The 22,752-nt window shown below is 43.4% G+C and overlaps 1 protein-coding gene across 4 annotated transcripts in view; it reads right to left on the bottom strand.

The window, feature by feature from the left end:
• Window positions 1-22,752, bottom strand: part of CDC42BPA (CDC42 binding protein kinase alpha) — a 178,638-nt gene that overhangs the window by 43,596 nt on the left and 112,290 nt on the right. For all 4 annotated transcript variants that reach the window (XM_077282144.1, XM_077282141.1, XM_077282142.1 and 1 more), the window contains exons 6-15: window positions 17,377-17,470; window positions 16,110-16,310; window positions 15,760-16,008; window positions 15,542-15,621; window positions 15,308-15,474; window positions 15,009-15,125; window positions 5,772-5,905; window positions 1,690-1,932; window positions 1,137-1,247; window positions 680-927 (exon numbers count right to left, since the gene is read on the bottom strand). In XM_077282144.1, the coding sequence (XP_077138259.1) occupies window positions 680-927; window positions 1,137-1,247; window positions 1,690-1,932; window positions 5,772-5,905; window positions 15,009-15,125; window positions 15,308-15,474; window positions 15,542-15,621; window positions 15,760-16,008; window positions 16,110-16,310; window positions 17,377-17,470 (1,644 nt within the window). The remainder of the gene's footprint in view (window positions 1-679; window positions 928-1,136; window positions 1,248-1,689; window positions 1,933-5,771; window positions 5,906-15,008; window positions 15,126-15,307; window positions 15,475-15,541; window positions 15,622-15,759; window positions 16,009-16,109; window positions 16,311-17,376; window positions 17,471-22,752) is intronic.

The raw sequence follows: 22,752 nt of genomic DNA, 5'->3' as shown, positions 1-22,752 counted from the left end.
GAATGAGGGGGGAGACTTAAAATATCAGGAAGGTGAGACAGAGATCAGTCTTGTTTGGAACTATGAAGTGAACACAGCACGTCAGAGAGAAGGGAAGCGTATGGACCATATTTTATCCTCTGTGCTGGATTGTTGGACTTTTATCCTGTTACTGAACTGCATTCGTGTTCTGGAATATTTTATCCTTTGTGTGGTGGATCGTATATATGGACCTTTCGTGTTTTGCCTAAATAAAGGTCTTGGAATTGTTCACTATTCTCTTGCTCTGTTGATTGTGTGATACCGGAGAAGGAACCTGTGACAACGGTCCATTATGGTGGTCCAGTATACTGGTCCATTATGGCGGCCAGTATAACGGTAAATTATGGCGGTCCAGTATAACGGTCCATTATGGTGGTCCAGTATACTGGTCCATTATGGCGGTCCAGTATAACGGATCCATTATGGCGGTCCAGTATAACGGGTCCATTATGGCAGTCCAGTATAACGGTCCATTATGGCAGTCCAGTATAATTTGGATATCTCTCCACAAAAGCTTAAGTGTATGTTAACTTTTTCCTACCTATCCAAACTATTTTAGACCTTGACGGTGGCTGCATTCTTTTTAGGGCATTTTTTCATGGCAGGTCAGAAAAGTAGAGAATGGACTTCTATTTTTCCTGAGTTTCCGGGTCCTTACCTCTCTCTACGCGTCTTCTCCAGCTTGTCCCTCAGGATCAGGATCTCTTTCTTGAGGGTGAGCTGTTGGCTCTCGGCGTCACGCAGCTCCTTCTTCAGGTTCTTGATCTCGGTGGTGTGCAGCGCTTCCCTCTTGGACAGCTCCTCTTCGTAGTACACGCTCTTCTTTTCCAGGTCGGTCTTCAGCTTGTTGATTTCTTGCTGCTGCTCGGAGCTGCTGAAACCCGAGGAGCGGCCGGTCTGCTTCTGCTGTGGGGATACGAGGTAGGTAAGCATGTGCAGCGCAGGCGCCTCACCGAGTATGTGCGGACACGCCGTCATTGTACTTCATGCATATCCGCACATACAGATGTAGCAGAGCTGAGCTTGTTCTTGGTCATTAGTGGGATATTGCCATCTCGAACATCCTCAGCAAGGGTTAATAGAGAAAAAAGCTTGATCACTTGGGGTTCACTTACTTTCAGGCCTTCTAGTTCGCTCTCCAATTGTTTGGCATATTGCTCGCTGCGCTCTCGCAGTTTTCGGTCCTTCGATGCTTCGGCCGCTGCTGCTTCAGCCTGAGCTTCCATCTAAGAAAGAGAAATAAATATATATTTTAAAGATAGAAAAAAGTAATTTACAAAATATGTTTCTGCCATTAACACGTTGCACTGAATAACCTGCTATTAGGAGAAGGAAGAAGTGCAGTTACGCGCTTTGTCTTCATGTAATCTATGCACCGAAATGGTATTTTTCTTTATATTACTTTTCTTAATTATATTTTTAGTACTTTTTTTTTTTTTTTTAACATACTATCCTATATTTAAAAAAAAAAAAAAAAAAAAGATTACTTGGGCAGTCCATGAACCACACCAATCAAAGGGATAAATGGCTAGGATAGCCGATTCCTTGGATCCAGTCTGTTAGCGGAGCGCTCGGCTGTGGACAGACTCTTTAGCAGCCGCTCTGGGGCCGCAGGGGACACCAGCGCAGAGGTTTTCTCATGTGTCCCCATTCTCCTTCCCTTCCTACCTCTTTCTTGGCCCGCTCCGCTTTTCGCAGTTCCTGCCGCAACGCTTCCACCTTCTGCCCAACACTCTCCATTTCCTCTTCCTTGTCGCGGAGCTGACGGACAAATTTCTGCTTGTGAGAGCGCAGCTCTGTGAGGCGCTCGTTCATCTCCTTCATCTCCTGCACGGTCAGCCGATGCTGGCTCTGGGCCTCCTTAAGCTCTTTGGTCTGAGACTTTAACTTATCATTGGACTCCACCAGCTCCTGAACGAAGAAAGTAAGAGAGGAGACACATAAGTGTACCCCAACTAACATGTAATGTATGTACACAGTGACTGCACCAGCAGAATAGTGAGTGCAGCTCTGGGGTATAATACAGGATGTAACTCAGGATCAGTAATGTATGTACACAGTAACTGCACCAGCAGAATAGTGAGTGCAGCTCTGGGGTATAATACAGGATGCAACTCTGGATCAGTAATGTAATGTATGTACACAGTGACTGCACCAGCAGAGTAGTGAGTGCAGCTCTGGGGTATAATACAGGATCTAACTCAGGATCAGTAATGTAATGTATGTACACAGTGACTGCACCAGCAGAGTAGTGAGTGCAGCTCTGGAGTATAATACAGGATGTAACTCAGAACTCAGGATCAGTACTGTAATGTATGTACACAGTGACTGCACCAGCAGAGTAGTGAGTGCAGCTCTGGAGTATAATACAGGATGTAACTCAGAACTCAGGATCAGTACTGTAATGTATGTACACAGTGACTGCACCAGCAGAATAGTGAGCGCAGCTCTGGGGTATAATACAGGATGTAACGCAGGATCAGTAACGTAACGTACAGGTGCTGCTCACAAAATTAGAATATCATCAAAAAGGTAATTTATTTCAGTCCGAAAAGTGAAGCTCATTATATGCAGTAGAGTCATTACAAACAGTGATGTATTTCACGTGTTTATTTCTGTTAATGTTGATGATTATGGCTTACAGCCAATGAAAACCCAAAAGTCATTATCTCAGTAAATTAGAATACTTTATAACACCAGCTTGAAATATGATTGTAAAATCTGAAATGTTGTCCTACTGAAATGTATGATCAGTAAATGCACTCAATACTTGGTCAGGCTCCTTTGCATCAATTACTGCATCAATGCGGCGTGGCATGGAGGCGATCAGCCTGTGGCACTGCTGAGGGGTTATGGAAGCCCAGGTTGCTTTGATAGCAGCCTTCAGCTCGTCTGCATTGTTGGGTCTGGTGTCTCATCTTCCTCTTTACAATACTCCATAGATTCTCTATGAGGTTAATGTCAGGCGAGTTTGCTGCCAATCAAGCCCAGTGATACTGTTGTTTTTACACCAGGTATTGGTACTTTTGGCAGTGTGGACAGGAGCCAAGTCCTGCTGGAGAATGACATTTCCATCTCCAAAAAGCTTGTCAGCAGAGGGAAGCATGAAGTGGTCTAAAATGTCCTGGTAGACGGCTGCACTGACTTTGGTCTTGATAAGACACAGTGGACCTACACCAGCAGATGACATGGCTCCCCAAACCATCACTGATTGTGGACACATCACACTAGACCTCCAGCAGCTTGGATTGTGGCCTCTCCACTCTTCCTCCAGACTCTGGGACCTTGGACCACTGACAACAGTCCAGTTCTTTTCCTCCTTGGCCCAGGTAAGACGCTTCTGGCGGTGTCTATTGGTCATGAGTGGCTGACACAAGGAATGTGACACTTGTAGCCCATGTCCTGGAGACGTCTGTGTGTGGTGAAGCAATGACTCCAGCAGCAGTCCACTCCCTGTGAATCTCCACCACATTTTTGAATGGCCTTTTCTTAACAATACTTTCCAGGCTGCGGTTATCCCGGTTGTTTGTGCACCTTTTTCTACCACATTTTTTCCTTCCACTCCACTTTCCATTAATCTGCTTCGATACAGCACTCTGTGAACAGCCGGCTTCTTTAGCAATGACCTTTTGTGACTTCTCCTCCTTGTGGAGTGTGTCAGTGACGCCTTCTGGACATCTGTCAGGTCAGCAGTCTTCCCCATGATTGTGGAGCTACCGAAACAGACTAAGGGACCTTTATAAACACTTAGGAGCCTTTTAAGGTGTTTCTTGTTAATTATTCTAATTTACTGAGATAATGACTTTTGGGTTTTCATTGGCTGTAAGCCATAATCATCAACATTAACAGAAATAAACATGTGAAATAGATCACTGTGTGTAATGACTCTATAGAATATATGAGATTCACTTTTTGTACTGAAGAACTGAATTAAATTAACTTTTTGATGATATTCTAATTTAGTGAGAAGCACTTGTACATACACTGACTGCAGCAGCAGAATAATGAGTGCAGCTCTGGAGTATAATACAGGATGTAACTCAGGATCAGTAATGTAATGTATGTACACAGTGACTGCAGCAGCAGAATAATGAGTGCAGCTCTGGAGTATAATACAGGATGTAACTCAGGATCAGTAATGTAATGTATGTACACAGTGACTGCACCAGCAGAATAGTGAGTGCAGCTCTGGGGTATAATACAGGATATAACTCAGGATCAGTAATGTAATGTATGTACACAGTGACTGCAGCAGCAGAATAATGAGTGCAGCTCTGGAGTATAATACAGGATGTAACTCAGGATCAGTAATGTAATGTATGTACACAGTGACTGCAGCAGCAGAATAATTAGTGCAGCTCTGGGGTATAATACAGGATGTAACTCAGGATCAGTAATGTAATGTATGTACACAGTGACTGCACCAGCAGAATAGTGAGTGCAGCTCTGGGGTATAATACAGGATGTAACTCTGGATCAGTAATGTAATGTATGTACACAGTGACTGCACCAGCAGAATAGTGAGTGCAGCTCTGGGGTATAATACAGGATGTAACTCAGGATCAGTAATGTAGTGTATGTACACAGTGACTGCACCAGCAGAATAGTGAGTGCAGCTCTGGGGTATAATACAGGATGTAACTCAGGATCAGTAATGTAATGTATGTACACAGTGACTGCACCAGCAGAGTAGTGAGTGCGGCTCTGGGGTATTATACAGGATGGAACTCAGGATCAGTAATGTAATGTATGTACACAGTGACTGCACCAGCAGAATAGTGAGTGCAGCTCTGGGGTATAATACAGAGGTAACTCAGGATCAGTAATGTATGTACACAGTGACTGCACCAGCAGAAAGAATAGTGAGTGCAGCTCTGGGGTATAATACAGGATGTAACTCAGGATCAGTAATGTAATGTATGTACACAGTGACTGCACCAGCAGAATAGTGAGCACAGCTCTGGGGTATAATACAGGATGTAACTCAGGATCAGTAATGTAATGTATGTACACAGTGACTGCACCAGCAGAATAGTGAGTGCAGCTCTGGGGTATAATACAGAGGTAACTCAGGATCAGTAATGTAATGTATGTACACAGTGACTGCACCAGCAGAATAGTGAGTGCAGCTCTGGGGTATAATACAGAGGTAACTCAGGATCAGTAATGTAATGTATGTACACAGTGACTGCACCAGCAGAATACTGAGTGCAGCTCTGGGGTATAATACAGAGGTAACTCAGGATCAGTAATGTAATGTATGTACACAGTGACTGCACCAGCAGAATAGTGAGTGCAGCTCTGGGGTATAATACAGGATGTAACTCAGGATCAGTAATGTAATGTATGTACACAGTGACTGCACCAGCAGAGTAGTGAGTGCGGCTCTGGGGTATTATACAGGATGGAACTCAGGATCAGTAATGTAATGTATGTACACAGTGACTGCACCAGCAGAATAGTGAGTGCAGCTCTGGGGTATAATACAGAGGTAACTCAGGATCAGTAATGTATGTACACAGTGACTGCACCAGCAGAAAGAATAGTGAGTGCAGCTCTGGGGTATAATACAGGATGTAACTCAGGATCAGTAATGTAATGTATGTACACAGTGACTGCACCAGCAGAATAGTGAGTGCAGCTCTGGGGTAGAATACAGGAGGCTGTGTAGTTACAGATCCTCACGATGTTGGATGTAACATACAGTTTTCGTTTCCTTGCTCTCCTACACGGACACATTGGCCTCTCACCTTGTTTAGATCCTCCTTCTCCTGTTTCAGCATCTTCACCTGTTTTTCAAAGGCTTTGATTTGTTTGGAGAAATCCTCTAAGTCCTGCCGCGTCACCGCGCTCTTCTCCAGCTGCTGGTTGTGCTGTCCGGTGCCTGGGAGACAGAAAAGCGTTATTGCAATGACTGGTTAGCATTAATTATTTCACACCTTAATTAAAAGGGATTGTCCAGGATTAGAAGACCAAAAGCAGCGCCACACTTGTCCACAGGTTGTGTGTGGTATTACAGCTCAGTCCTATTCACTTTAATAGAGCTGCAATGCCAAACTCAACCTGTAGACAGGTGAGGCGCTATTTCAGAAGAAAAGCGGCCATGATCTTGGTACCAAATTCTATTGGCCATGTATCCGGGCTTAGGTCTTTTCTGACGCTCCACCCCATAGTTGGAATTCTTCCCTTCTGCAGTAGGCAATACTGACAGATGTAGTTTAACTACCCCAGACCTCCACCCTGTGGAACAGGAGGAATTCCCTACCATCTGTACACAGTTATAGAGCCGCACATCGCCCAGTAACATCTCACTGGGGGATATTATGTAACTAGTGATGAGGAGCCGGTAATGCTGACCGCTCCTCATTCTCAAAGGATCATGACAACGCACATGTTTACAGGGCCGGGGGGAGTTGTCAGAGGAGAAACAGAATGCCACGGATCATGTGACACGAGTCGTGGAATCCTAACGGACACCATATTATTTATATTGGTTTAGCCCATTGATGCATTAAACTTAAGTGGGTCATACCATTCTGCTAAGCAGAGGTGGGGTCCCTGCACTGTGCACAGAACTGTAGGATTATACCACATGGGAGTAGAACTGTCAAACTACAGCTCCACCCCCGAGGAGCTGGGCACACTACATCCAATGTATAAGATACACTGTCTAATCCCTACAACCTAATTTTTTTTTTCCTTGCTTCAAGACATAACTTTTTTTTTTTTTTTTAAGCCAAAATAGGCATATGAGGGCTTTTTTTTTTTTTTTGCTGTATCAGTTGTAGTTATTGAATGACTCCATTTGTTTTACCATAAAATGTAATGAAAAATGTGAACAAAAAATACAAAATGAGATGAAATGGAGGAAAAAAAAAAAAATTAATACCACCATAGGTTTTGGGGGTTTTGTTTTTATGGCGTTCATTGCAAGGTAAAAATACTTGGCAGTATGACTGTCTGGGTCAGAACGATTACAGAGATTCTAAAGTAGAATATATTATACATTTTTTTTTACACATATACCGAGACATTCTTGAAATCTACTGCCATCTACCAGGGTGATGAAGATGAAATGATGGGGGACGTTTCAGCAAGACAATGATCCCAAACACACGGCCAAGGAAACTCCCAATTGGTTTCAGAAAAAGGAAATAAAGCAGCTGAGCAATGCCTGCGACTAGTTTCTCCAGAAGGCGTCTTTTAGCTTATCACAAACAAAAGGATTTTGTATGAAGTATTAAATAAATATCAAAAAGTGTGTTTACTTTTTCTGTGTCATTTCTCATTATTACACTTGACTTAATTTATGGAATCCATGGATCCTTTCTTTCCCTGTATGGACTGCATGGGTTGTTACATCCGGCGGCACTTTGCATGGGAGTCAAATCCCTGGCATATCAGCAATGAAACACTGCGGAAATTCAGCAGCAGATGAGGCCCTTGAGAATGGATCCAAAATCTGCAGAATGTCAGTTTATGCAGAAAATATTACCTACTGCAACGCAAAGGGTGAAATCTGCAGCAAAATCAGCAGATTCTGCTGAGGATTTCTTGAACATCAGTGGCAAAAATGAGCAGCTGAACTCTGTGCGTCTTAGTGCAGCCTTATATTTACAGTAGCTGGTCGCGGTATATTTTCTTCTATGCAGTAGATGGGGTCCGCTGTTTAGAGGGCGCACATTCCAGCCAAAGTAGAAAGAAGAGGCAGGTGTGCGCCTGTTTATACACAGATTATGTGCTAAAATCAGCACCAGATGTCGCCTCCATCCTGGGATAAAACAAGGAAAACAATCGATGCTTCTACATGGGATAAAAGTGAACTTTACGCTGGAAATAAAAAAAAAAAAAAAAAGAAGGTAATTTCTTCATTAAATAAACCAGGGCTGGAATGGCGCTCAGATGCCGATCCCCGATTAACAGACAGTGACTCAGTTCTGCTTGTGGTTATTTGTAGATCAGGCAGTGACCGAGTATCTGATTTCCTGCACGTGTGCGCTTATTATAATGTATCCATGGAAAGAGTAACCACTGAAGTGCCAGGAAAGGGAATGGCAACATAAGCCGCAAAGGGAGCAACAGTCGGCTGTCCGAGCATATCCATATTACTACACTAATGAATTCCCTAAAACATTTCTGCAGAATATTTTCTTAGAACTCTGCAATGTGCTGATGCCTCTATTACTCCCCCAAGAAATGTATGAATAAATGGACAAATGAGGATTTTCATTAAAACATATGTACATAATGTAACGGCAGCATTACAGTAGGAGCACGTGATCAGAAAATGCTGCGGGTTACACGCTGATATTACAGCATAGTGGATGGGATTCCAAGAAACAGACCAGCAGAGACAGACAAGTGGCGCGTCTTTCCAGACTGCAGCATGTCTATTTATCTTGTGGAGACGCGAGTCTCCGCAAGGTAAATTTCACCCATATAATATAGTGGACATAGGAGCGGTATTATAGTACTTATATTCTTATACATAGGGGCAGTATTATAGTAGTTATATCCTTGTACATAGGGGGCAGTATTATAGTAATAATATTCTTGTACATAGGAGCAGTATTATAGTAGTTATATTCTTGTACATAGGAGCAGTATTATAGTAGTTATATTCTTGTACATAGAGGCAGTATTATAGTAGTTATATTCTTGTACATAGGAGCAGTATTATAGCAGTTATATTCTTGTACCTAGGAGCAGTATTATAGTAGTTATATTCTTGTACATAGGGGCAGTATTATAGTAGTTATATTCTTGTACATAGAGGCAGTATTATAGTAGTTATATTCTTGTACATAGGGGCAGTATTATAGTAGTTATATTCTTGTACATAGGGGCAGTATTATAGTAGTTATATTCTTGTACATAGAGGCAGTATTATAGTAGTTATATTCTTGTACATAGGAGCAGTATTATAGCAGTTATATTCTTGTACATAGGGGCAGTATTATAGTAGTAATATTCTTGTACCTAGGAGCAGTATTATAGTAGTTATATTCTTGTACATAGGAGCAGTATTATAGTAGTTATATTCTTGTACATAGGGGGCAGTATTATAGTAGTTATATTCTTGTACATAGGAGCGGTATTATAGTAGTTATATTCTTGTACATAGGGGGCAGTATTATAGTAGTTATATTCTTGTACATAGGAGCGGTATTATAGTAGTTATATTCTTGTACATAGGAGCAGTATTATAGTAGTTATATTCTTGTACATAGGAGCAGTATTATAGTAGTTATATTCTTGTACATAGGAGCAGTATTATAGTAGTTATATTCTTGTACATAGGAGCTGTATTATAGTAGTTATATTCTTGTACATAGGAGCGGTATTATAGTAGTTATATTCTTGTACATAGGAGCGGTATTATAGTAGTTATATTCTTGTACATAGGAGCAGTATTATAGTAGTTATATTCTTGTACATAGGAGCTGTATTATAGTAGTTATATTCTTGTACATAGGAGCGGTATTATAGTAGTTATATTCTTGTACATAGGAGCAGTGTTATAGTAGTTATATTCTTGTACATAGGAGCAGTATTATAGTAGTTATATCCCTGTACATAGGGGGCAGTATTATAGTAGTAATATTCTTGTACATAGGGGCAGTATTATAGTAGTTATATTCTTGTACATAGGGGCAGTATTATAGTAGTTATATTCTTGTACATAGGAGCGGTATTATAGTAGTTATATTCTTGTACATAGGGGGCAGTATTATAGTAGTTATATTCTTGTACATAGGAGCGGTATTATAGTAGTTATATTCTTGTACATAGGAGCAGTATTATAGTAGTTATATTCTTGTACATAGGAGCAGTATTATAGTAGTTATATTCTTGTACATAGGAGCAGTATTATAGTAGTTATATTCTTGTACATAGGAGCTGTATTATAGTAGTTATATTCTTGTACATAGGAGCGGTATTATAGTAGTTATATTCTTGTACATAGGAGCGGTATTATAGTAGTTATATTCTTGTACATAGGAGCAGTATTATAGTAGTTATATTCTTGTACATAGGAGCTGTATTATAGTAGTTATATTCTTGTACATAGGAGCGGTATTATAGTAGTTATATTCTTGTACATAGGAGCAGTATTATAGTAGTTATATTCTTGTACATAGGAGCAGTATTATAGTAGTTATATTCCTGTACATAGGAGCTGTATTATAGTAGTTATATTCTTGTACATAGGAGCGGTATTATAGTAGTTATATTCTTGTACATAGGAGCTGTATTATAGTAGTTATATTCTTGTACATAGGAGCGGTATTATAGTAGTTATATTCTTGTACATAGGGGGCAGTATTATAGTAGTTATATTCTTGTACATAGGAGCGGTATTATAGTAGTTATATTCTTGTACATAGGAGCTGTATTATAGTAGTTATATTCTTGTACATAGGAGCAGTATTATAGTAGTTATATTCTTGTACATAGGAGGCAGTATTATAGTAGTTATATTCTTGTACATAGGAGCGGTATTATAGTAGTTATATTCTTGTACATAGGGGCAGTATTATAGTAGTTATATTCTTGTACATAGGAGGCAGTATTATAGTAGTTATATTCTTGTACATAGGAGCAGTATTATAGTAGTTATATTCTTGTACATAGGGGCAGTATTATAGTAGTTATATTCTTGTACATAGGGGCAGTATTATAGTAGTTATATTCTTGTACATAGGAGCAGTATTATACTAGTTATATTCTTATACATAGGAGCAGTATTATATTAGTTATATTCTTGTACATAGGAGCAGTATTATAGTAGTTATATTCTTGAACATAGGGGGCAGTATAGTACTAGTTACATACAGACACACATCTGCCAATATTGATTTGGATCCAGACAGCACAGAGTGAGCATCATATACAGTAAAGTTTCTATACAATAATATGGCATTAGTCATTTTGGATTGATTTACCATTTTTCTCTTTTCAAGCCAATGTAATCTTATGACCAAACCATATAAAAGCAGTAGGAGAATGGAATCTGTCTTATTAAGCTGCGTTCCTGCCTGCAGAGGAGGACATGGCAATGATACAGCGCACTCAGCACTACGCTCAGCCTCCTCCGGTGAGACGCTGCGGTTTGCTGCCCAGAGGTTTTGCATTCAAACTCTGCTTGACCTACGAGGCACACCGTGATATTCCTGGAGCGCTGAGCGTCTGAATGCAGAGGAATGGGAAGGCATTACTGCCGGTGACATGAAATATTAGGATCTGGCAGGAGCAGAGAGGAGTCTTGTGAATCTGTGCGCAGGGAGAAGTTGCTGGCTCCGCAGAGCGCGCTCCGCTCCAGCAGAACCTTTCACTTGTCATTGCTATGAGCCAACACCAACCTGCTCTCCGAGTTATCGGACACATTACTAGCACCAGATTCCTAAAAAGAAAATGTTACCGAAATTACAGAAGTCTTCCGCACTCGGGCAGGATTGGAAACACATGTCTGAGGCAGCTCCAGCTTTACGAGCCCGGTGACTCACCGCAGAGATATCTCCGGCTCCTAGGTAATTGGGGGGCTCTGGTCCTGCGGTACAAAAATTCCTCCGTGACGGCTTATTTTAATGGCGCTTGAGAATGTAAAGTCCAAATTTTATGTAAATGATGCTTAGTCGATGCAAAACGAAAAGGTCTACGACGTTACAATATACTTTGTGCTTCGATTGTTCACCATTTGCAAGATCTCTGCTTGCTGTTAATGGGAATATTTTTTTTTTCACTGCCCTGAGTAATTGTATTGAGGTTAGACAATCCTGTCTATATACGCTGCAATAATTACCAGTGAAGAACCAACCTACATACTTTTTTAAAGCATCCATGAGGCAGAGCTTGGGAATCCGCTCCAGGCTTATCCTGAATTCCTCGGGTCTAGGCGGCGACTTTTATGCCTGCCGCAGATTATAGAATCCAGACTGAATGTTAAATGTCAGCAGATTTGGGCAGATTTCTGCAGCATCTCGTTTCCCATATGACGACTTTCCTTTCTCAGGTCCTGCACATGGCTGCGTCCTCTCATTACAGACCTGCCGCTCTCGCAGCCAGCACATGTGTCCGACACTGGGAATCTGTGACGGAAAGCAGATGTGTACGGAGCGGAGCACGTTACTACCCCGGGCCGCATGAGGGAAGCGCTGGAGCAGATTGTTTCCATATCCTCTGCTGCAGAACATCGCCGTTATATTGTGTGTGAGAACCGCTCCGTGATCCAGACTCCACCCAATATACATCGCTATGTGCAGAGCTGAAGATCTGCAGCTTTCACAGGAAACTTCCAGTTCTATTGAAATGCTTCCAAATATCAGTTCTGACTTCTTCTCCAGTTACATCCAGAGCTGCATTTACAATTCTGCGCAATCCCTTTTTCCTTCTCAGTATGGGGGACCGACAATCTCACCTGAGGCCTCTTCGTGCATGTGAAACAAAGAAAAACAAAAGCAAATTTGCCCCACATGTATTGGCGCCATATAAAGAAGCAGATCCGTAGCTGAAATCAGAGCCCCAGATTTGGATTATTTGCCGCAGATCCCACTGGATTCACCAAAAGTGACCGACAGAATTGTGAATGCAGCTCCGGATGTGACTAAAATAGACGATAATCAGTAAAACTGAAAGGGTTGTTCTTAACTCAGAGTTTAAGGAGAGCACCACTACCCTGTTTCCTGACTACCTGGTTGTCAGAGGCGGTGCACTTCGCTGGTCTGAACGGTTCACCTGAAAAATTAAGCAGCTTTACCCCTGTAGCATAAGAGGGGCACTGAAGTGTTCAGGCCAACTTCAGAGCAGCGCTTGCAAGATCTGTATCAAAGTTTGTAAGCGCTGCACATTTGGCTAGAAAACCGGCCATCTCTGATAGACTAAAGGGGTGACTGATGACCTGGGCAACAAGAAATAAACGGTACAATTAAAAATCGCTCCGTTCTTGAGAATGTCGAGGATTTTTAATATTGGCTAAATTGCCAAGTTGCTTGTTTGTACAAGTGATGACCCTCATTTCTTGTTTTTATTTATATTGTTGAGAAAAGTTTCATTAAGTTGTAAAAGCTTAATCATTGAACATGACCTGTGCACAGGATAGGTGATAACGTTCCATCTTGCAGGGGGTCCCTACTGCTGGTACCGCCACTCATCAAAAGAACAGGGGCTTTGTAATGCAAGTGCCCGCTGCTCCATTCACTGTGAATGTGGCTGCCGGACAAAGCAGAGAATGAATGAAGGGGTGTCAGTAATAGGACCCCTACCGACCAGAAGCTTCGGTGATGACTTTCAATGTACGGAATAACTGTTAATGCAACCCAATGATGGAGCTGGATATCGGGGATTTCACGGCTGACAGGTGCACTTGCTCTTTAAGAACATAAGAGCTGATGCATTTGGCGATGCCGGGGTGGTGCGGCGGCTTCCTAGCACTTTGCTGCCATTTCATTAGACCTGACTAAACGATTTACGGCATCTTAATATCTGTTCCCAGCTGGGTTCATTAAATGGAATCAGGTCTTGTACGAATACCCAGGGACCTGGCACACATCCTGCGGCTCAGATGCGAGATCTTCTTAAGGTCTGCATGCAAAGCACAAGACAATGAGGAGTCCTAATATTAGCCGAAAGGAGCCGGGCAGACGCAAATGATTCCAGGGAGGCCAAGGTTCCCAGACTAAATCTGCAGACATGTTAGACCTTGCCCTGGATACACCATAATCGAACGCGGCCCATCCTAGTGTATATATATATATAGATTTCTGTGATATGGAATGGTTATTCCAGGAGATAAGTGGCTGCCAGACCCCTATATACTGCTCTTGCTGAAATAACAGCATGCTCGGCTGAAGAAGGGTGAATGCACATATAGGACGTGCAGTATGGTCACAACTGAGATGACAAAAATCACATCTACCCGCTGCAGAATTATGGTACATATCCTGCAATGGACACCGTGATAATTTTGTTTGCTTTTATGGCGTATTTTATTCATAAGCTGAAATCCGCACAAATCTGTACGCAAAATATGTGGATTTGGTGCAATTTTGCTGCAGTAAATCTGCATATTCCAATCTCTAACAGATACGGGTGCAAAGCAATTTTCAGAAACTTCCTACAAGTGAATGCACATGTGCGGCCACCTCTCTCTTCCCAGTTAGGGCCTAGTCCTTTAGATAGGTCTCATCTACTGGACTTTCATGGTATATACTGTGGATAGGAATAACTCCCATTAACAGTAGGGTATTGGCAGCTCCATTGGCATGCTCGACCCCAATAAGTTTGCATAGGACAGTGTTATTCCCTTACCTTTTCTGGACACATTAGGAAATAATTAGGTAGGTTCAGCATGTTAGATACTATACGTATATCTGGCTGTAAGCCCCTATACACATTATACTATTGCCCAGTCGACAGCCATCTCCTCCGACTGCCCTATATGCACGAACGCTCAGCTTGGCCGAGTGCTCCTGTGTTACCGGACTCCTCTGACATGTACTTACCTACCTGCCGGTCAATCGAAAAACAACAGCTGGATCCTTCTCTCCCCCCAACAGCATAGGTCGGGGGGAGGCCCCCATACACATTAGACTGCTGGGAGGATATCGATGGTTTCAGCAGACTGCAGTCTAATGTGTATGGGGGTCTTATATTGACCTGACATGCGTTGGGGGGAGGCCCCCATACACATTAGACTGCTGGGAGGATATCGATGGTTTCAGCAGACTGCAGTCTAATGTGTATGGGGGTCTTATATTGACCTGACATGCGTCGGGGGGAGGCGGGAGACCCCCATACACAGACTGCTGGGAGGATATCGATGGTTTAAGCAGACTGCAGTCTAATGTGTAAGGGGGGCTTATATTGACCTGATATTATATGACCTGTGACGCATCTAGGGGAAAAAAAAAACAAAAACTAAACTATTACAGTGAAGACAAACCCTACAATATACAATATTAGGACTCAAGAAAATAACAAATCCCCACCTTGTGTTTTCAACTTGTCTATTTCATCTTTCAAGGATTTAATTTCCATGTCTTTGTTCGCTGTAACAGGGCCGTCCACTGCAGAATACTGGAGCACCTGCACAGCCTGGGTGGATTCTGGGGGCAAAGAGGCACAAATTAATGCAGAGTTTGAAAACCTTTCCATATGTCGATAATACTTTAAGCTGCTGATTGGCACGATTCGGGGGTTTACGCCACCGAGTAGTCAGCCACAGGCGGATGCCTGATCCCACGTCTACAGCCACATTACGAGAGTGCGCCTCTTCCGTCCACGTTACCTTGCAGCTTTCTGCTCAGTTCCACTTTTTCTTGCTCCAGGCGACGTATCCGCCTCTCGTACGCCTCGGTGGCCAGGCTGTCTTCTAGCGTCCGCTGGACATTGGCGTCTAGGTCCGTGCTGGACTTTCCCACAGTGTAGCGCATAGAGCTTCTATCTGAAAGTACACTGACGGAGCACAAGTGGTTAACCATCAGGATGATCAATGCAACCAGTCACGTATTCTGCATCTTACCAGTTACTTGTGTAAGTGAACCCCACAAACGGGAGATGGTGCCCAGAAAATCCAGTGTGAGTAGATGGAGGCATCGTCTCCTAGAGAGTAAAACAGAGGGGAGCAGACGTGACTTCAGGCGGTGCCGAGGAGCCAGAAGACAGCAGTGACTTTGGGTGGGTGGGTATGATGTTTGCCGGGGGTCACTATGTGGGAAGGCTCCGCTGAGAAGCACTTACACAGTTTTTCAGACAGTCGTCGTCCACGTCGAAGTTGGACGTGTCAGTGGGGCTGCTGACCTCTGGGATGTAAGGTGCTTCACAGTTCCGGATGTTTTCCCAGTCGATACCAGCAAAAAACGGGTGATTCTTAAAGTCCTCTATCCCGTTCTGACCCAAGCGGTGCTCCCGGCTGCAGATGAGCCGTTTTATTAAGTCCTTCGCGTTTTCAGAGACGTCCGCTAACTGAGATGGGAATTGAAACCGCTCCTTTAAGGAAAAAAAATCTGGTTAACCTTGAGGTACCTGATCCGATTAGACAATCCCTTTAATTTTCAGACCTAGAGATGACAACTCTTCCATGCACGCACTTTGTGGTTCATGATCTTCCCGTAAGTCTCCACTAAGGACTCTGCATAGAATGGCGTCTCCCCGTAGAGCATCTCATACATGCAGACCCCGAGGGACCACCAGTCGCACTCCGGCCCGTACTTCCCCTTCCCGTCTTCCATCGCCTGGAGGATTTCAGGAGAGATATAGTCCGGAGTCCCGACAGCCACCGACGACTGGACCTAGAGAGAGGACGCAGGTTAGTGCCCGAGGTGACCAAAGCGAAAGGCACGGGGACGACCCCGCGGAGGAGCAGCTTACACCTGACTGTTACCTCTGCACCGATGCATTCTGGAAGCGCAGACATAAGGCGCAATATATCCGTGCAAAAGCGTCGGAGCAGACGGACATCCTCGAGAGTGAACCTAATTGTGCTCAGTGTGAAAAGGCAAGATGCGGTGGAGCAAAACGAGGTGCCCTATGAGCCATGCACCGTCTGCTCGTCCCCTAACCCTGGACACAGCGCAGTGGACTACACTCATCGCTACAACATCTTACTACAAAGTCGTCCGTAAAAGGCTAAAAACAAGCACAACAAACCAAAACAGTCATAATACTAACATCATTGGATTGGAAAACTGGAAAAAAAGCCACAAGGTCCTAGCAAAGTAGAAACACACAGGAATTAATAGTCTGTACATTGTGCAGCGGACACACTTCCTATATGCAGGCACCCCCCTAAATTACAATTCTGGAGCACCTTTGTCATCACTTTGCTCTCAGTCGTTCCTCTATTGTTCCTCCTAGAAATTTATGGCATCTGTGGCCAAAGGGGGACATGTCTCCATTCTGTCACTGTCACAATGCATAGAAACCCCCGCCACCCCAGATCTTAAGATGCAGTGGTGTGTATATAGACATTTCCAGGAGGAATAAAAGAGGAAAGACAAGAATTGTTTTGTTAAGTGTGAACTGAAACAGAGATGTTAGAAGAGGTGACGGGTCTTAACGGTATCGCCCAATCATAAGATTAGGGAAAACAACATGTATGAGACCTCCAACGATCCCCCCAAAAATGGGGTTCTTCGAGGATGCGCCCCCACGTTCCTCCCTAAGTGGAGCGCTCTTTTCGGCTTTTTCCAGCTGTCCCACAGAAAATGAATGGAGCGCAGGTGTACATGCTCTAAGAGCCCCCTTTTTGGGAATGGCGGGGGTCCCATCGGATGGGAAGTTGACCCCCTGTTACAAAAATTTTTGAAGTTTTTAACTTGGCCGTAATCATGTCTTCCCGCGGATTCCACAACTTACCGTTCCGTCTTCCATCAGCTTCAGACAGGAGCCAAAATCCGCCAGGCGAATGTGGCCGTTCATATCGAGCAAGATGTTGTCAGGCTTTATGTCTCTGGAGGGAGGAGAAGGAGAAAGAAAAATGGATAAATGAAGGGAACAGAGAGTTTGACTGTTGCAAAAGGCTGTGCATGATTCTTAAGGGAGAACATCCGGATTATTTATTATTATTAGATTTAGCAGCCTATTGCAGTGAATAGGATCTGAGCTGCAGTACCCGAGAACGGCCACTACACAGTGTATGGCGCTGTAACGTCCTGCTCCTTACACGGTTTGCTTCCGGCGGCCGCGGAACATGATAACAGCTGATCAGTGGGGGCCGACTGTCGGACCCTCACAAATCTGATATTCATGACCTATCCTAAGAATAAAATATCAGTACCAATGAGTCGAGATTGTCATTTGTCTCTCTGGTTTGCACTCGTCACCGGCAGTCCTATGTAAAATCACACTGTCGTAATGACATAACTGGAGCGAGGTGATAAACCCAGAAGAGTAACTATCATTCCCATTTTGGAGCCAACAACAACCAGTTGTTACCAAACAGAGAAAACGGATTACACGGCATCCATTAAAGATGAAGAGGCGTCTGTATAACATAAGGAGGTGAATGGCCCCAGAAAAAAAGCGAAAAACAGCTCTCATCCAGAAGGAAGGAGCCCTTCTAATGCCACATACTGGTAGAGAGCCGGCCGTAGAGACACAATGCCCTTCCTTCTGGAGGAGAGCCATTTTCCATAGCTTTCCTAGGAGCATTGGCTGTAAATGACTGCGTTTGTTTCGAGGTCTAAGGTTTTTATTTAGGTGTCTGGTCTTAGATCTATGTTCGTCTTGGTAGACTGGGGGTCAATATTACAGTAGCCTGGGGTCCGTGTTTAGGGGTATGGTCTGGGGTTTGTATCTCAAGGGGCTAAGCCTGGAGTCTGTCTTTAAGATACCTGATCTGGGGTCTGTATTTCTGTAGGGGTCTGAATTGGGGCCTCTATCTAGGGGGCAAGACTGGAGATGGTATTTATTTAGTGGACCATTGTCTATATATTGGGGATGTTGTCTTGAGTTTGCATACAAGATGTCCGGTCTGGGGTCTTTATTAAAGGGGTCAGGTCTAATTTCTGTATTTAAGGGTCAGGTGTCTATTTCGATGGTCTGGAGTTTACACATATAGTAACTGGTCTGAGGTCTGTATCTAGGGGGCGGGTTCTGCTTTAATTAGGGGGTCTCTATTTTGAGTGTCTGGACTGGTGTTTGTGTATATATATATTTATTATGGGTGGTCTGTATTTTTTGTATTTATTTCTCTTTTTTTTTTTTTTTTTTTTTTTGGGGGGGGGGGGGGGGGTGTCCTGGGTCTGTATTTTGAGTGCATGGTCTGTTATGTGTTCTATATAGTATTTGTACCTAGAAGATAGGGTCTTTATTAACTTAGGGGTCTGGTCTGAGGTCTGTATTTATGTAGAAGTCTATATTTTGAGAGTGTGGTTTGGGGTCTGTATTTTTGGAGTGTTGTCTGGAGTTTGTATACAAAGATGTCTGGTCTGGGGTCCTCATTAAAAGGGTCAGGTCTGGTGTCTATTTTGATGGTCTGGAGTTTGAATATATAGTGTCTGGGGTCTGTAATTGGGGGTAGGGTCTGTATGTTTGTCTTTTTTTCAAGGTCTGGTCCAGGATCTGTATTTTGAGAGTCTGGTTCGAAATCTGTATACATAGCATCTGTAAGTAAAAGGTAGGGTCTGTATTAATATAGGGGTCTGAATTTTGTGTATACCATGTCTCAGCTGGGACAGTATTTTGGGAGCCTGGGACTGGGATGTTTTCGAGAAGAAGTGTGGTTCTACTTCTTACCATGCCTAAACCAAGACCTCTGGTAAGGATGGGTATGTTACATGCAGGTAGGTTTGGTTTTGGGTCTTTGCGGGTTGGCCCAATGGTCACATCAATCAATGCCAAGAGACTGGGCAGATCAAAGACCTAAGGTGTCCAGATATGGTGACCCAAGGATACGAGAACCCCACTTGTCCTCTGGTGGAGTAAATCCTCAATGATGGCTCTTGCTGGATGCTGGTGGGCAGCCCATGCTGAAGCCAGGGGTAAGATGAATCCTTCTGGCTCGACGAAAGTTTACGGGGGCTCTTTCTTCTTTTGGAAAGAGTTTGTGATCGACCGCGTCCTTTCCCAAGCTTTGTGTTGCAACTGGCTGGAGAAAGCACGTACTTGTGGTCAGACATAGACTTACAGGCTAGCTACCTTCGGTGGCACTAGTGAGGCAGCTTTCTTTGTTCTTTTTATTAGACATGGGAGTGGTTCCCTTTAAATGACATGAAAAAGAATATTATCTGCCCTTCCCCTGCACATATAATCTATGAGAGGATGTACATCTCTTTACTATGGGAACCATGTGCTGATAAAAGGGCAATCCCTTCTATAAATGAACTTCCAACACAGAGGATGTGACGTGACCTCGGCTGGACGGCTGCAATCCCAGAGATGGAACAAGTCACTCTTCCCAGCAGACGGCATGAAAATAAAAATCCTGAGAAAGCACAGAGTATTTATAACTGGCCAGACAGCGAGCGCCCATCACACCGCAGAGAAGGCGCTTATGAGGCTATTAGCAACCACGGGGAGAGCAAATGTGTGTCCGTCTATATTCTGCTATCCTACTTCAATGCTAAAAGTAACAGGATTCTTCAGGGATGTCCCAGCTGTGGCCCTATGGATTTCTATAGGAAGCAAAGTAGGAAAAGAAGCAAGCTACTTCCCCCTCGCTGAGGTCTTACTATAGAGAAGTGACACCAAAGAGACTCTGAAAAGCAATATATTAAGTCCTGTCTGCTTATATACAACATGACCCCAGACCAGACCCCTAAATAATGACTCAGACCTTAAACTAAATACAGACCACCCCCCAAAAGAACAAACTCCCCAAAAAAGACCTCAAAATCTCTAAATACAGACGCCCAGAACAGACCTCAAAACAAATACACCCCCAGATCACTAAATAATTACAGACACCTTATATAATCTCCAAAATACAGACTAGACCAGACCCACAAATACAGACCCCAGAATCATAAATGACCTAGACCAGACCTCAAACTAAATAGACTCCCAAATAAATACAGACCCACAGATCCCTAAATACAGAGCCAGATCAGACTGTAAATAATCACCCAGACCAAACCTTAAACTAAATACAGACCCCTATAGAACAGATCCCTAAATAAATACAGACCCCTATAGAACAGATACCTAAATAAATACAGACCCAGATCAGACCGTAAATAATGACCCAAACCAAACCTTAAAATAAATACAGACCCCTCCAGAGCAGATCCAGAAACAAATATAGACCCCCAGATCCCTAAATACAGACAACTTGTTTAATCTTTAGACCTGACCCTCAAAATACAGACCCCAGATCAGATCCCATACCAGACAGCTAAACAAATAGATCCCAGAAGAGACCCTATAAATACAGGCCCTAAACAAATACAGATGCCAAAAGAAAACCCCCAAATACAGATCCCAGATCAGACACCTTAAATATAAACGAGAGACTAGACCCTTGACATTCAGACCCCATAAACTAAGAGAGACCCCATACTAAACCATTTACAGAAATATAGACCTTAAAACACATCTCTTAACTAGTGTTGAGCATTCCGATACCGCAAGTATCGGGTATCGGCCGATACTTGCGGTATCGGAATTCCGATACCGGGATTCCGATACTTGCCGCGTATCGGATACCGGAATCGGAAGTTCTAAGATTCAAAAAGCAGAAATTCAGCCAATGAGATTGATTCCAAGTGTGGGCACATCCTGTTTAGCATGGAGGGCATGAAACTACTGGCAAGGCTGTGATTGGCTGGTGTAATGATGTCATGATGCAGTTTAAAAGTCGCTGGCGCCATTTTGCGATCACTCTGCTGTGAATTCAGTTAGTGACAGGACGCTGTTTGCTGACTGAGGGACAGTTTAGAGATAGCGATTTGCTTCTTTGTGCTTTCCAAAGGCTAATTTAGCAACCGCTGTGTTCACCTACTATTCACCTTGCTTTTGCCTTGTAGCGCTGTTTTCACAGCGATCTGCAGGGTCTGTGTGTGTGTGTGTGTGAGTGCAGCCCAGTCTCCAGTCTGAGTGCAGCCACATAGGCCATCCATAGTTGGTTGTATTCAGTTCAGGGAGGGTGGTTCATTGCCTCATACTGTTCCTTTTTTTTTTTTTTTCCCAAGTAGTGTAGTCTGCTGCTAATTTATTCAAAAAAATCCTATTAGTGTCTTTCCACCCGTCTCCAGCTAATTTGTGGAAAAACACTACATAGGATAAAGTAGAGGAGGGTTTTTGGGCCTTGCAGCGCCGTTTACGGCTGTCTGCACGGTCTCCGTGTGACTGCAGCTCGCCCTGTAATCTGTGAGCAGCTGTAGCCTGGTTGTCTCCAGCTCAGGGTTTTTCACTGCGTCATACCGCCAAATCAATTTTCTTTTTTTTCAAAGTAGTGTAGTCTGCTGCTAATTAATTTTAAAAAATCCTATTAGTGTCTTTCCACCCGTCTCCAGCTAATTTGTGGAAAAACACTACATAGGATAAAGTAGAGGAGGGTTTTTGGGCCTTGCAGCGCCGTTTACGGCTGTCTGCACGGTCTCCGTGTGACTGCAGCTCGCCCTGTAATCTGTGAGCAGCTGTAGCCTGGTTGTCTCCAGCTCAGGGTTTTTCACTGCGTCATACCGCCAAATCAATTTTCTTTTTTTTCAAAGTAGTGTAGTCTGCTGCTAATTAATTTAAAAAAATCCTATTAGTGTCTTTCCACCCGTCTCCAGCTAATTTGTGGAAAAACACTACATAGGATAAAGTAGAGGAGGGTTTTTGGGCCTTGCAGCGCCGTTTACGGCTGTCTGCACGGTCTCCGTGTGACTGCAGCTCGCCCTGTAATCTGTGAGCAGCTGTAGCCTGGTTGTCTCCAGCTCAGGGTTTTTCACTGCGTCATACCGCCAAATCAATTTTCTTTTTTTTCAAAGTAGTGTAGTCTGCTGCTAATTAATTTAAAAAAATCCTATTAGTGTCTTTCCACCCGTCTCCAGCTAATTTGTGGAAAAACACTACATAGGATAAAGTAGAGGAGGGTTTTTGGGCCTTGCAGCGCCGTTTACGGCTGTCTGCACGGTCTCCGTGTGACTGCAGCTCGCCCTGTAATCTGTGAGCAGCTGTAGCCTGGTTGTCTCCAGCTCAGGGTTTTTCACTGCGTCATACCGCCAAATCAATTTTCTTTTTTTTCAAAGTAGTGTAGTCTGCTGCTAATTAATTTAAAAAAATCCTATTAGTGTCTTTCCACCCGTC

The sequence above is a fragment of the Ranitomeya variabilis genome, chromosome 2, assembly GCF_051348905.1.
Source record: "Ranitomeya variabilis isolate aRanVar5 chromosome 2, aRanVar5.hap1, whole genome shotgun sequence".
NCBI lineage: Eukaryota > Metazoa > Chordata > Amphibia > Anura > Dendrobatidae > Ranitomeya > Ranitomeya variabilis.
Note: the sequence above shows the minus strand (reverse complement) of the source record. Positions and strands in the feature narration are given on the sequence as shown.